The sequence below is a fragment of the Lampetra fluviatilis genome, chromosome 58, assembly GCF_964198595.1.
Source record: "Lampetra fluviatilis chromosome 58, kcLamFluv1.1, whole genome shotgun sequence".
Taxonomy (NCBI): Eukaryota; Metazoa; Chordata; class Hyperoartia; order Petromyzontiformes; family Petromyzontidae; genus Lampetra; species Lampetra fluviatilis.
In genome coordinates, this window is record NC_136332.1 from 2,859,673 (window position 1) to 2,874,511 (window position 14,839).

Consider the following 14,839-nt stretch of genomic DNA (forward strand, 5'->3'; position numbering starts at 1 on the left):
TTTGAAGCTTTCGTGACTGCAAGGATTCATACTCTTAGGTTTTTTCGGTAAAGTCTAGTAGGTAAAATTAGCTGTGATGGTCCCACCTGAAGACGGAGACTCGTGTTGCCTCCGAAACGTCGTGATTTAATTGATTTATTTTCATTTATTTTATTTTTTATTATCTTTTAATCTACGTGACTTTACCAAAAAAACCTAAGAGTAACAACTCCTGACTCTCGCCACCAGCCCCACGCCTGTTGCCCCATTAATCCATCACCACCCCCCATCTCTCACCGCCGCTCACAGCGCAGCTATCTGTTCGACCTCGACTGCACCCGCTTCTCGCCTTCATTACTGGCAGTTTTTCGGCGCAAACCTCGTGGTGCAACGCACAACTCTGTTCGACATCAGTTGCATGCGCCTAACAGCGCGCACCGCGTGTATCTCTCCTCTACACTCGTACGCACCGTAGTGGTGCATCGTGAGTACAGCTCGTCCAGACGAGTCGATCGCCGCATCGCCGACCATCGACAGACTAAAAGTGACTGCATCACGGACATCTTGCGAGAGCCGAGGTGCTATGGTACCCCGGGGTACCGCCATGAGGTTCAATTGTAGTGTATAGTGTAGTGTATAGTGTAGTGTGTAGTTTATAGTGTAGTGTATAGTATAGTGTAGTGTATAGTGTAGTGTATAGTATAGTGTAGTGTATAGTGTAGTGTAGTGTATAGTGTAGTGTATAGTCGTGTATAGTGTAGTTTATAGTATTAAATAGTGTATAGTATAGTGTAGTGTATAGTGTAGTGTATAGTATAGTGTAGTTTATAGTGTAGTGTATAGTGTAGTGTATAGTGTAGTGTATAGTCGTGTAGTGTAGTATACTAGTTCAGCACTCACCGCCGGTTGTCTGTTGGCAGAGTGAAGCCACTACAATATTTAAAATGATAGTGTAGGGTATAGTCGATAGTAGTGTATAGTGCAGTATACTACCATGTGTCACTCAACCGCGTGTCATTCGACCGCGTGTCACTCGACCGCGTGTCACTCAACCGCGTGTCACTCGACCGCGTGTCACTCGACCGCGTGTCACAGCGGTGGGGGTTTGCGTGCCGATCAAACACAGGCACATCGCTACGTCACTCCTCGCCATCACCTTCGGATCTCTGACAGCGCCGCCCACCTCTTCATATGCGAGGATAAAGGCACAGCCCTGAAACTGCTCGTTCACGCCTTGGCTCAGCACAGGCATGGGGGGGGGGGGTAGAGGCCATTATGGGCGACTTAAATATAAACCAATGATGAGCGCCTGTGACCATTATCGTTTCAGTACTTAAATTTTATTGCTCCAAATTAATTTTAAAAAAGTTGCCCACACCGACATTCAGAACAATTTACCAAACTCCATATCGACACGCCAGGAGACCGGGTCTCGGCGTCTTGAGACTCGGCTCCAGGAGACCGGGTCTCAGCGTCTTGAGACCGGGTCTCAGCGTCTTGAGACTCGGCTCCAGGAGACCGGGTCTCAGGATCTTGAGACTCGGCTCCAGGAGACCGGGTCTCAGCGTCTTGAAACCGGGTCTCAGCATCTTGAGACTCGGCTCCAGGAGACCGGGTCTCAGGATCTTGAGACTCGGCTCCAGGAGACCGGGTCTCAGCGTCTTGAGACTCGGCTCCAGGAGACCGGGTCTCAGCGTCTTGAGACCGGGTCTCAGCGTCTTGAGACTCGGCTCCAGGAGACCGGGTCTCAGGATCTTGAGACTCGGCTCCAGGAGACCGGGTCTCAGCGTCTTGAAACCGGGTCTCAGCATCTTGAGACTCGGCTCCAGGAGACCGGGTCTCAGGATCTTGAGACTCGGCTCCAGGAGACCGGGTCTCAGCGTCTTGAGACTCGGCTCCAGGAGACCGGGTCTCGGGGTCTTGAGACTCGGCTCCAGGAGACCGGGCCTCCGAGTCTTGAGACTCGGCTCCAGGAGACCGGGTCTCAGCGTCTTGAGACTCGGCTCCTGGAGACCGGGTCTCAGGATCTTGAAACTCGGCTCCAGGAGACCAGGTCTCAGCGTCTTGAGACCGGGTCTCAGTGTCTTGAGACTCGGCTCCAGGTTCCTGGATATCTAAGAGAATACATGGCTTTAAGACCTCACCATCGTCATCATTTTCTTCACAGCAAACTTAAAAACACCAAATATATTGGAAAGATCCCCAAGGCGATAAATTATAATGCCTCAATTTTATTTATATGTATATGCATATATTACAATAACCGCCATTCATTTTAATATTCAAACAATTTCTATCTTGTGCCATCACCAGAGGCCAGGCTGAGATTCGTAACTCACAGGCAGCTGAAACGGGTACTGAAATCAAAGATCTCAGCCTCGGAAAGGGAGAGAGAGAAAGACTGACCTCTTGATCACTGCAATTGTCGTTAAAAAATTGTAAAACTGCCCAAAGGCAACGTCTAATGCTTGCCGTCAGGTGAGGGTCAGGGTTTGTACGATGGTGAATGTTACGGTTGGAGACGGGGGTTAGATGTGGGGTTTACGGTGCAACTGGTTTAAGCCAGGGTTAGGGTCAGAGTTAGGGGGTCTGATGGAGGTTATCGTTTGGGTTTGAGTCTGGGGTTAGGGATGGGGTTAGAGGTGGGGGTGAGTTGTTAGCGCTAGGGGTATGATGAGATTAGAGTTAATGTCAGGTGTTGGGGTGATGTTGAGGGTTAATGTTAGATGAAGGGTGAATGTTTGGGTTGAGGTTAAGTAACAACTTGTGGTTAGAGGGTGGGTTTGGGTGAGAGTTAATGTTAGGAGTCAGGGTTAGGGTTAGTTGTTGCAGCGATGGATATGTTTGAGTGCTATGGGTGGAGATCTGAGTTCGGTTTGCATTCGGGGATTGTTAGGGCGAGGTGATTGAGCTAGTTAGGTTCATGGGTTTAGGCTAGGGCTAGTTAGGGTTTGGGGTTTAGGCCAGGCCTCAGGGTAGCAGTGGGGTTACACTTCGGCGTAGCGGTAACAGTGCCTGTTAGAGGTTTAGGCTGAGGTTACAGTTACAGAGAGAGGTAAAGTGAAGGTTAAGGATAAAGTTAGGGCTAGGATAGGGCTAGGATAGGGCTAGGATAGGGCTAGGCTGGGGCTAGGCTAGGGTTAGGTTATGGCTAGGTTAGGGCTAGGGCTAAGCTAGGGCTAGGCCTACGCTAGGGCTGGGCTAGGCTAGGGCGAGGCTAGGGCTGCGCTAGGGCTGGGCTAGGGCTGGGCTAGGTTTGAGCTAGGGCTAGGCTAGGGCTAGGCCTACACTAGGGCTAGGCTGGGGCTAGGCTAGGGTTAGTTAGGGCTAGGCTAGGCTAAGGCTAGGCTAGGGCTAGGCTAGGGCTGGGCTAGGGCTGGGCTAGGGCTGGGCTAGGGCTGGGCTAGGGCTGGGCTAGGCTAGGCCTAGGGCTAGGGCTGGGCTAGGGCAAGGCTAGGCTAGGCAAGGGCTGGGCTAGGCTAGGGCTATGCTAGGGCTAGGCTAGGGCTAGGGCAAGGCTAGGGCTAGGGCTAGGCTAGGCTAGGGCTGGGCTAGGCTAGGGCTAGGCTAGGGCTAGGCTAGGGCTAGGCTAGGGCTAGGGCTAGGCTAGGGCTAGGGCTAGGCTAGGCTAGGGCTAGGCTAGGGCTAGGCTAGGGCTAGGGCTAGGCTAGGGCTAGGCTAGGGCTAGGGCTAGGCTAGGGCTAGGCTAGGGCTAGGCCTATGCTAGGGCTAGGCTAGGGCTAAGGCTAAGGCTAGGGCTAGGCTAGGCTAGGGCTAGGCTAGGGCGAGGCTAGGGCTAGGGCTAGGCCTACGCTAGGGCTAGGCTAGGGCTAAGGCTAAGGCTAGGGCTGGGCTAGGCTAGGGCTAGGCTAGGGCTAGGCTAATGTCTAATAGGTGAGTTTGGAGGCCCGCGCGTTGAAGCACGGCTTCTCGGCGAGCGAGTCTTGCGAGCCCACCACCGACAGCTCCCCCAGTTCGCCTCCCACGCCCCCACCCAGGACGAGCTCCAGCTCCTGGAAGTCGGCGAGGCGGGTCAGGTCCTTGTCCTGAGAGGTGGCGGCACACGGAGACACGGCGAGACGGACACGGGGAATGCATTCAGTCCATGGGTCCAATGTCAGCCGATGGGTCACCAGGCGCGTCTGTGGTTACTGTCGTGGTGACGGCATCTTTGTTAGTAGCGGTGGAAGAGTGATGGGGAGGCGATTGACCGCTGGTGAGCGAGCGAACGGAGTGGATCGGTGAGTGCTGGACCACCATTCGCTCCGTTTAACACGCAGTAGGCTTAGATCGCGTGAATATATAAATGTGTCGTTAAACCCGCCACCACCCGACACAGCTAATTAGTAAGGAGTTTGTCATGTAAATAAAACGTGCCAATTCGTCACTAGTGCAGCACACACCAATTGTGTGTTGGAGAGGAAATCCACCACAACGTTTACAATTCGAGTACGACGCTTCGCCAGGATTTACAACTCGCATCATCAGGCGACAGCCACGGAGATGTGGAGAAATCCTCCTCCTGTTTCGGTCTTAAATAGCGGTGGGTTTACTCCAGAGGTGGGACAAAGTCATTGTTATGCAAGTCCAAGTCGAGTCGCAAGTCATCAAATTCATGACTCGAGTCTGACTCGAGTCCAAGTCACATGACTCGAGTCCACATCTCATAGGTGGGACAAAGTCATTGTTATGCAAGTCCAAGTCGAGTCGCAAGTCATCAAATTCATGACTCGAGTCTGACTCGAGTCCAAGTCACATGACTCGAGTCCACACCTCTGGTTTACTCTCTAACACACAACCGGTGTGGTGCTGAACTAGTGTAGAGGTGTAATTGTGTATGGGAGCGGATGGCAAACAAACACAAGGGGCGTGGTTAGGGCCGTACACATAGGAGGTGGCCACACCGACGTCCGCACCTGCATCCCCCACGGGCCCCTCCCGGGGGGGCCGCGGACTATAAGAGGGGGTGAGCCGGAGGGCTCGAGGTCGAGGTATCAGCTTTAACCAGCGAAGACGGAAGACCAGCTAGAATAGGCCCCGGAGCTCCCCTGGCTCGCTGTCCTTATAAGGGCCGACCAGGGCAAGCCGGTGGCGTGGCCCCGAGAGCCCAGACTGACGAGCAGGTCTGGGAACTCAGGGGGTCGGATCCCAGCTTGACCAGGGCTGGGACAGGTAGCCTCCCCTAGCTCCCTAGTGGAGGACTTGGGCTTAGGTTAGCGGGGCTTAGATGTTGTGTCTCCCTGTTAGCCGAGTAAGGGGACGTTACCCCTTAGGTCCTGTGTATACTCGCTAACTGTATACAAGTTGTGTTAATAAATAAGTGTGCCTCCGATCCCGTCGTCAAGCCTCCTGAGTAATTACTACATCTGGTGTCAGAAGTAAAACGTCCAAAGATGGACACACGAGGGACGACACGTACCAGGGAGTCGGAGAGGGAGGACACCGCGGCCGAATCACCACCAGAGATGGCCGAGGTCGGATCGGAGCAGCCGGGGCCGAGTACACCCGCGCCGCTACGACAGGAGGGGGGGGATGCGTCGGCCGAGGGACTTCGGCTGGCTCACTCCCGCCTGGCGGAGCTGCTCTACGCCGCGGCCGCCGTGTTGGAGGAGATCACGCGGCTGGGAGCTGGAGGGGCTGCGCGGGAAGACGGCAGCAGCCGACGCACGCCGGCATTTCCCGCCACCCCGACGCGGCTCGCGGTTAAATTTCCCGCCATCACTACAGTGCGAGCAGAGGGCGGGGCCGGCCTGCGTCAGGTGACTGCTGAGGGCCAAGCACGAGCCGTGACATCATCAACGCCGGCCAGCGCGTCAACAACGGAGCGACCGGCGATGCCATGCTCACAGCCCGCCCACACTGTAACGTCGGCTGGGAACGAGGGAGCGAGATCCGCAGCCACGGACGTCGCCTTACAACAGCGACTGCCGCCTCTCAAGGAGTTCGTGGGAGCGGCTGGAGATTGGGGTGGCTTCAAAAGGCGGTTCATCGCTCATCAAGAGATGGCGAACTGGACGGACGCCGAGGCACTATGCGCGCTGCCGGCGATGCTGGACGACGACGCCCTGGCTACCCTCACCTCGGCGCCTAAGGAAAAGCGCGCCACGCTGCACCTGGCGCTGCAGCTGCTGTCAGCCGTCTATGGGCCGCCTTCGGACTGCAGGCAGCTGTTCCACGATCGGCATCGGGGCGCCAACGAATCGCCCCTGGCCTTCCGAACGGCTCTCCTGGCCCTGGCAAAGGCAGCTTTCCCGCGGATGGACGAGGAGGGAGTGGACGCCATGGTGGCTGAAAAGCTGCTGCTACTCGCCGATGAGCTGGACATCGCCGTCTTGGCTCAAGACGACGGAGAGATGTCGTCCCTGCTGGTCGCGCGCCACATCCACGGGGGCTTGCGGTCCCTGCGTCGCAAGGCTGCCAAGGGGGTGGCCGGCCATGCCATGGCGGCCACCGCCCTCCCATCAGAGGAGGTCTGCGGGGTGGAGCGGCGGGGGGAATGGAGATCGGCGGCACCGCAGGCTCGGAATGGACCGAGCCGCCAGGAGCAGCCCAGGCCATCTGGGGCGCTCACACGTTGCTACAACTGTGGCCTGCAAGGCCACGTTGCGTCAGGATGCCGGGCTCCCCGTCAGCGCGGAGCGACACCTCGTCAGGACGCCACGCCGTCTCCACCCAAGCTCCAGCAGAGAAATACGGCGAGTCGTGGCACCTCACACGTTTGGCCCATGCACACATCCGACACACACTCACGCGCTCAACTGAACAGGGTTCGAAAATCGCCGCCCATCGCGCGCGATTGTTCTGAAATGCGGCGAGCGCTCCAACCGGGTCAGTGGTCGGAGCTCGCCCATCGTGTCGTTGCTGCGTCGGCGGGATCATCGGTTGTGGTCGGTCATATTGATGGGGTAGAGGTGCGGATTTTAATTGACACAGGGGCATCGGCGACCATTATATCTGATTTGATTTATAACATCCTTCCCGTTCAAAGTCGTCCCTTGCTCCCTGTTGACGTGCCATGCTATGCTGCTAACGGGGGCTCGCTGGGCATTATTGGGCAAATCCGCGCCAAAATTTGCATTGGAGACATTAAATTATCCGGGCCTGTTTTGGTTTCCTCCTCACTCGCGGTTCCGTGCCTGTTGGGGACGGATTTCTTGGCCAAAATGCCCATCCGTATCTTGATTGACCAGGGGTGCATCGAGCTCCCATCGGGCCGACGTGTTACATTTTTGTCTTCCCCCACCACGGAGCGTCGGGCGTTTGCCACCGTGCAGGCGCTCGTGACAAAAACTGTGCGCGTACCCCCGGGGGCTCAGATGCTCGTCCCTCTTAGGTTGCGTCGGCCGTTTGCTAAAGGGGTTGCGGATCGGGGGGTCTTGTTGGGACCATCTCGGGCCGGGGTCAATGGACCCGATTTGCTAGCGGCTCAGACCATGGTGAAAGGGGATGGGGACCCCTTCATTGCAGTCCTTAATGTAGGATCGCGAACGGCCGTGGTTCCTCAAGGGACCGTGCTTGCACACGCAACGCCGGCGCCCTATGAGGAACCACTCGTGGGTCAGGTAACCACCGATCCTCCGTCGCGACCGCATTCGGACTGTGATGACGGATGGCTGGATGCACTTTGCGCGGGATCTGTGGATCTGTCCGACACGCAGCGTGCGCAGCTGCGAGTTCTCCTGAAAGAATTTGACGACGTTTTTAGTAAACACAAATTTGATATTGGTTGTACTAAATTGCTGCGACACCATATTGACACGAGTGACAGCGCGCCAATCCGCCAGAATCCCTTTCGGCTCAGTCCCGCCGAAAAGGATCATGTCAAATCGGCTGTTGATGACATGCTAGCCGCCGATATCATTTCCCCTTCCAACAGCCCGTGGGGCGCACCGATCGTTTTGGTGAAAAAACACGACGGCTCACTGCGGTTTTGTGTCGACTTTCGGCGATTGAACAAAATTTCTGTGGCAGATGCGTACCCGCTTCCTCGAATGGATGAGTCGCTCGATGCCTTGGCGGGGGCGCGATTCTTTTCCACCCTCGATTTACTATCTGGATTCTGGCAGCTTCCTCTGGATGACGAATCAAAACCTAAAACTGCTTTTCGGACACCGCAAGGTCTCTTCCAATTTAACCGCTTGCCGATGGGCTTACATTCTGCGCCGGCAACTTTTCAGCGGTTAATGGAACTGGTCTTGGCAGGCTTGCAATGGGATTCGTGTTTAATTTACTTGGACGATGTCATCGTCTTTAGCAAATCCTTCGAGGAACACCTCCAGAGGCTGCGTGCTGTTTTTCTCAAAATGCGGGCTGCCAATTTAAAATTTAAACCGCAGAAGTGCCATTTGCTCCGCGAATCGGTGCGGTATTTGGGTCACATTGTTGGGCGCTCGGGGATATCCACTGATCCCGCCAAAACAGAATGCGTCAGCTCCTGGCCGACTCCCACCTCGGTGGGAGAGGTCAGGAGTTTCATTGGGTTCGCGTCGTACTATCGACGGTTTGTGGCTGACTTCGCTACGATCGCGAAACCATTGCATGCCTTGACGTCCAAGGGAGTCAGGTTTCATTGGGGGCTGGAGGAGGAGGCTGCTTTTCACGCCCTCCGGAATGCCCTGGTGGGGGCTCCGCCGTTGAATTACCCCGACTTCTCACAACCCTTCTTGCTCGATACAGATGCAAGTAACACGGGCATCGGGGGCGTGCTGTCCCAACTCATTGGGGGCGTAGAGCATGTGGTGGCTTACGGTAGTCGGGTACTGTCTCCAGCGGAACAACGGTACTGCGTTACCCGTCGGGAATTATTGGCAATTGTTTATTTCATTCAGCAGTACCGCCCATATCTGTACGGTCGGCGTTTCACCGTCCGTACAGATCATGCGGCCCTACAGTACGCTCTGCGGGTTCAACAACCATCGGGCCAGTTGTCTCGATGGTTGGAGATTCTCCAGGACTACGACTTTGTCACCACATATCGTAAGGGCGTCCGCCACACGAACGCTGACGCCCTGTCACGGTTGCCACCCACTTCGGAGTGCGCTTGCCTCCTGGGTTCGGGGCGTTGTAGGCCCCCGAACGTCACCACCGATTCGGTCCTCGTGGCCGCCGCCGATGCGCCTTTGGCTTCGGGTCCTATCGAGCAAGAAGGGAGGGATTCGTTGCTGGGGTTGTCGGTCGCGGAATGGGGACGCCTCCAAATGGAGGACACCTCCCTCCTCGCTCTGCGCCGTCGCGCAGGGGGGGTTGGGCAGGGGGTGGCGAACATTGACTCGTGGGGGTTGTTCCAGGGTCTTTTAATGCACTGGGACGGAAAAACCCGCCGCCAGCAGCTCGTGGTGCCTGCAGCATTGAGGGGTAAGGTGGTATGGGCTGTTCATGAGCGGCTTCTGCACTTGGGGGTTCACAAGACCTTTGCCACGCTCCAGCTCGATTTCTTCTGGCCGGGCATGGCAAAGGACGTGGGGGATCTCCTGGGGTCGTGCACGCAATGCGCGCAGCGAAAGCCACCAGCTAGGGGGTCCAACCCTCCGCTGCAGTCCATAAAGGTTTCCCGGGTTAACGAGCTCGTTGCGCTAGACATACTCGGCCCATTTCCCGCTACACCCAGGGGGAATAGGTATTTATTGACAGGGGTCGAATACTTCACGAGATGGCCTATGGCCTGGCCCCTGGCCAACCAGTCGGCAGCAGCCATCGCGGAGGCCTTTGTCCAGGGCTATGTCCTCGACAAAGGTGCTCCGGAACGGCTGCTTACTGACCAGGGTAAGAATTTTTCGGGAAAACTCCTCCGCGAGGTGTGCGACCTCTTGGGTACGGAAAAAATTCGGACCTCCCCGTATCACCCTCAAACTGACGGGATGGTGGAACGGCTACATCGGACCATCACGTCTATGCTGTCCCAACAGGTGTCCGAATCCCAGACAGATTGGGACCTTCGCATAGCCGGTGTGTTGCAGGCCTACAGGATGGCTCCCCATGCGGCCACCGGATTTTCCCCTTTCTTTTTAATGTATGGCCGCGAGGCTAACCCCCCTGTGACGACCCAGCTGAAGTTCTCGGCGCCTCAGGCGAAGTCTACCTTGTCCGAACACGTTAAATTTAACATCAGCAAATTGTCTGAGGCGCGGGAAGCGGCCGTGCAAAATTCTGAACTCCGCCAGAAGGCGAACGAGAGGCTTCGGCTGGGGCGGGTACATGTGTTCAAATGGAAACCAGGGGACAGGGCATGGTTGCACTGTCCCCAGGTGCCACTGGCAACCTCGTCAAAGTTGGTACGGCCGTGGCGGGGGCCAGTGGAGGTCGTACAGGTCTTACGGCCGCAATGTGTTCGCGTCAAATGGGGGAGGCGTCGGTGGTACGTGCACCCCTCAAGGTTGAAACCGTTCATTGCGCCGGCCCGTGGTTCACACACACACACGCATGGCCAAACGTGTGAGGGGTCCGCCGACTCCCCGACGTCGCTGCTCTCGCCTAACATGACGTCAACTGTTCCATCTCCAGGTGCAACAGGAGTGACGGGTCCACGCCCGCCAACCCCTCCCGGAGGGGTCGGGGGTCACTCGGCAGCGACGCCAGACTCTCTTGCACCCGGACCGTCACCAACCACCACTGAGCGTGCCGGGTCGAGCCCTTGTGACGGGCCCGCCGCGAGAACGCGCGCCAAAACGCGCAGACTATTGTGAGGTCGGCCGTTGGGGGGCCCTTGCGGACAGTGGGGGAGGGACATCCGGAGCGCGTGTATATATGTTGGGTTTGCGGAATGGGGTATTTATTCGGGAGGGTGCGCCGGGTTATTTTTTTCTCTTTCTTCTTCTACCTGTTCCTGTTGTTGTTGTTGTTGTTATGACTGTTATCGTTCTTGTTAAATTTACGCGAGGCACACACGGTTTTGGGGAGGCATGCACCTTTATTCTGGTTTTGTTGCAGCCGGGGACGGCTGCGAGCTGTACAGGGGGGGGTGATGTAGAGGTGTAATTGTGTATGGGAGCGGATGGCAAACAAACACAAGGGGCGTGGTTAGGGCCGTACACATAGGAGGTGGCCACACCGACGTCCGCACCTGCATCCCCCACGGGCCCCTCCCGGGGGGGCCGCGGACTATAAGAGGGGGTGAGCCGGAGGGCTCGAGGTCGAGGTATCAGCTTTAACCAGCGAAGACGGAAGACCAGCTAGAATAGGCCCCGGAGCTCCCCTGGCTCGCTGTCCTTATAAGGGCCGACCAGGGCAAGCCGGTGGCGTGGCCCCGAGAGCCCAGACTGACGAGCAGGTCTGGGAACTCAGGGGGTCGGATCCCAGCTTGACCAGGGCTGGGACAGGTAGCCTCCCCTAGCTCCCTAGTGGAGGACTTGGGCTTAGGTTAGCGGGGCTTAGATGTTGTGTCTCCCTGTTAGCCGAGTAAGGGGACGTTACCCCTTAGGTCCTGTGTATACTCGCTAACTGTATACAAGTTGTGTTAATAAATAAGTGTGCCTCCGATCCCGTCGTCAAGCCTCCTGAGTAATTACTACACTAGTATACTACACTATACACTACACTACTATACACTACACTATACACCACACTATACACCACACTATACACTACACTATACACTACACACTACACTATAATTGTAAATGTTGTAGTGGGTTTATTTTCCAACACACAACCGGTGTGTGCTGAACTAGTATACTACACTATACACTACACTACTATACACTACACTATACACTACACTCTACACTACACTATACACTACACTATACACTACACTATATACTACACTATACACTAAACTATACGCTACACTATACACAACACACTGCACTATACACTACACTACACACTACACTATAATTGTAAATGTTGTAGTGGGTTTACTCTCCAACACAACCGGTGTGTGTGCTGTACTAGTAACGAATTGGGCCACGTTTTGTCTACGTGACAAACCTTGCTGATTGGCTGTGTCGGGTGGTGGCGGGTTTAACGACACATTTATATCTACGCCATCGAACCCAACAAAACCTCGATTATGCATCATTCACCCTGACCGTCTCCCCGGTGCAGCAGTGAGGTAGGCACTGGCCACTCCACCCTGGCTATGACAGCAGCAGAATTTTCCAACTGCGGGCAAATCCGCGCTGTGTACAGCAGCAGTGGTGATTGTTTTGTAGCTACAGAGACTGTGGTACGGAGAATAAAAGCAAGCTTCTTCAATAGCACGGTCATTCCTTAACCCGATTGTATCTGTGTGTTCCATGCCTTAAGGGGGAGTGGTGGTGCAGTGGTTAGCGCGCTGCGTTTTAAACCCAACGACCTGGAGTACGATTTCTGCACACGGACAAAATTCGTGATAAATATCTGAACCGGTCCGGGGGCCTCTCCTAGGTCGACTCAGCCTCAAATGAGTACCTGGTACAGTGTGTAAACATCGCCACTTGGAGAGACAAAGGCAGCCGGGCGTGGTGTTGGCCACCCACCCTCCAGTGTGCCGTGCCAATATTCACAGGTGCTCGTGAACAGCACTTGCCCCGACAGTCTGTCCAGGCTATACGGGGGATCTTTGTCTTTGCCTTTAGGTAGCAGTAGTGTGGCGGTTAGCACTTCGCTGCGCTACGATCCCGGCGACCCGCGTTCTATTGCCGCTCACGGCCAACACCGATTACGATTATCTGAACCGGTCCCGGGTCTCCCCCTAGGTCGACTCGACCTCAAATTCGTATCTGGTGCGGTGTGTAAACATCGCGTGGTGCTGGCCACCCACCCCCTCGTGCGCCGTGGCGGCATTCATAGGTGCTGCTCGCTAACAGCACTTGCCCCTACAGCCTGTTACAGGCTACACAAGCGAACGTTTGCCTGTGTGTCTGAGTGCATATGCATGTGTGTGCCAGTCATCTCAGTCAACCAACCCATGGCACCTGCAGGGTCTGTGCCGTGACCTCCTCCTGCACCTAGCCTGGCACAGGAGGGGGTACAGCTGGTGGTGCATCTACCGGTCATCTCAGTCAGCCAACCCATGGCACCTGCTGGGTCTGTCCCGTGACCTCCTCCTGCACCTAGCCTGGCACAGGAGGGGGTACAGCTGGTGGTGCATCTACCGGTCACCTCAGTCAGCCAACCCGTGGCACCTGCAGGGTCTGTCCCTTGACCTCCTGTCAGTGAGCCTTCCACACTTCACGTGGCCTCAAGGTGCACCTGGCCTGGCACAGGCGCCGTGGTGACGTCACCGCCACTTAGTGGCGAATGGCGGCTACTGGTGTAGTGCCTGGCAACGTCACTACTGGACACACACTCACACGATGTCATCCCGTCTGGAGGCAGGAATGACATCAGGGTCGGGTTCAGGGATCCGGCGGCCGTGGGGATGAGGCTATGGAGTGAACCCGGCTGGACACGTGACCGGATCAAGGTGGGGGGGGGCCGGGGGCACCTTGGAAGGGGGGCCACGTGGACAGCCGAGCAGCTTGGAGGGGCGTCTCCAAGGGAGGCGTGGCCGGGGTGGGGCCCGGGGCGCGCCGAGGCCGACATAAACGGCCTCCTCACGGGCCTCCAGGTTCCCGCGTCAAGAATGGAGACGCATCGCGAAGACGCCCTCCCAAGAAGAAGAGTCAAGCCTCCAGTCGGCGCACCCGCCAGTAGCCCACGCTCACCGCGAGTCCGTGAGTCCGTGTTAGCGAGCGACGGTGTGCGCTAGTCGGAGTGGGTCGGTGGTCACCACCCTACGTTAAGTGTATAGGGTGGTGTATAGTAATACAGTATGTAATTTAATGTTGGGTTTGTCTATGGCAATATATAGTACGGGGTAGACCCGTGTGATGTAAGAGAAAAAAGTTTAGCTGGAAGCATATTATATTTTTGCGACGTAGAATTGTAATGTATTACTTACTGTTAGTAGCTCAGCTTATTGGAGAGTATATTTAGTATACTGATGATGCTATGTAGTTTATACTTTAGTTGTTTACGTGGTGGTTTTAGTTACTGCAGCTACATACTATTAACATTCCTTCCCTTTATTAATGCTACCCCTATCCCCTCCCTTTGATGCTGCTAATCCTGCATAATGCACGGGCATAATATGACTTTAAACCCCCCACCCACCTCCTACGCATTTCACAAGCAGTACTAATCGCATATCTGCATTTCCCATAAATATGCTAAATTCCTCTTGATATGCAAATTATTTTGTCAAGGCGCTCTTCCCCCTCCAACCCAGCTTAAATAGACGCTCCAAGCCTGGTGGTGTGTCATTCAGACTCTGTCTTCTCGACAGACCTGTTCTCCACCTGAGGACGGCTGCTTGCGTTGTGGCCGAAACGTCGTGAGAATTGTATTTTATTATGTTTTATTTTTATTATTTTATTATTTCCCTCCTACGTGACTTTACCGAAAGAACCAAGAAGATGAATCCCTGCAGTCACGAAAGCTTTAAATCGAAATTTTATTATGTTTTATTTTTATAATTGTATTATGTTTTATTTTTATTATTTCATTATTTCCCTTCCACGTGACTTTACCGAGAGCACCAAGAAGATGAAGTGTCACGTGCTTGTGCGCGCCCATCCGAGCCCGTGACGCCGGCATTGCTCGTTCCGTACCTTGCGCAGCCGCGTGTTGGGCAGCTTGCGCACGCGTGTCACCTTGCCGGGATCCACCCCGAGCTCCAGGCTGCAGGTGTGCACCAGGGAGGCCATCGTGAGGCCCCGCCGACTCAACTCCACCTCCACAAAGTCCACGTCGACGGGCGCTGTCGTGCATCCCGGTTGGAGTCGCACTTTCACCACCAGCTCCTCTGCGCCAACGTCAACATCGTCATAGCCATCAACATCGTCGTCGTCATCATCGCCACCACCTTAATTAAATGTACAAGCACTGAATTTCGATT

At 55.4% G+C, this 14,839-nt stretch overlaps 2 protein-coding genes across 2 annotated transcripts in view; both read right to left on the reverse strand.

The window, feature by feature from the left end:
* The window catches only part of TBC1D24 (TBC1 domain family member 24), a 525,632-nt gene that overhangs the window by 249,054 nt on the left and 261,739 nt on the right, over positions 1–14,839 (reverse strand). The gene's annotated exons all lie outside the window — the stretch shown is intronic.
* Positions 1,819–14,839, reverse strand: part of LOC144950597 (ankyrin repeat domain-containing protein 40-like) — a 35,117-nt gene continuing 22,096 nt past the window's right edge. The window contains exons 6-7 of the mRNA XM_078880751.1: positions 14,553–14,746; positions 1,819–4,025 (exon numbers count right to left, since the gene is read on the reverse strand). Coding sequence (XP_078736877.1) covers positions 3,867–4,025; positions 14,553–14,746 — 353 coding nt within the window. The 3' untranslated portion in view covers positions 1,819–3,866. The remainder of the gene's footprint in view (positions 4,026–14,552; positions 14,747–14,839) is intronic.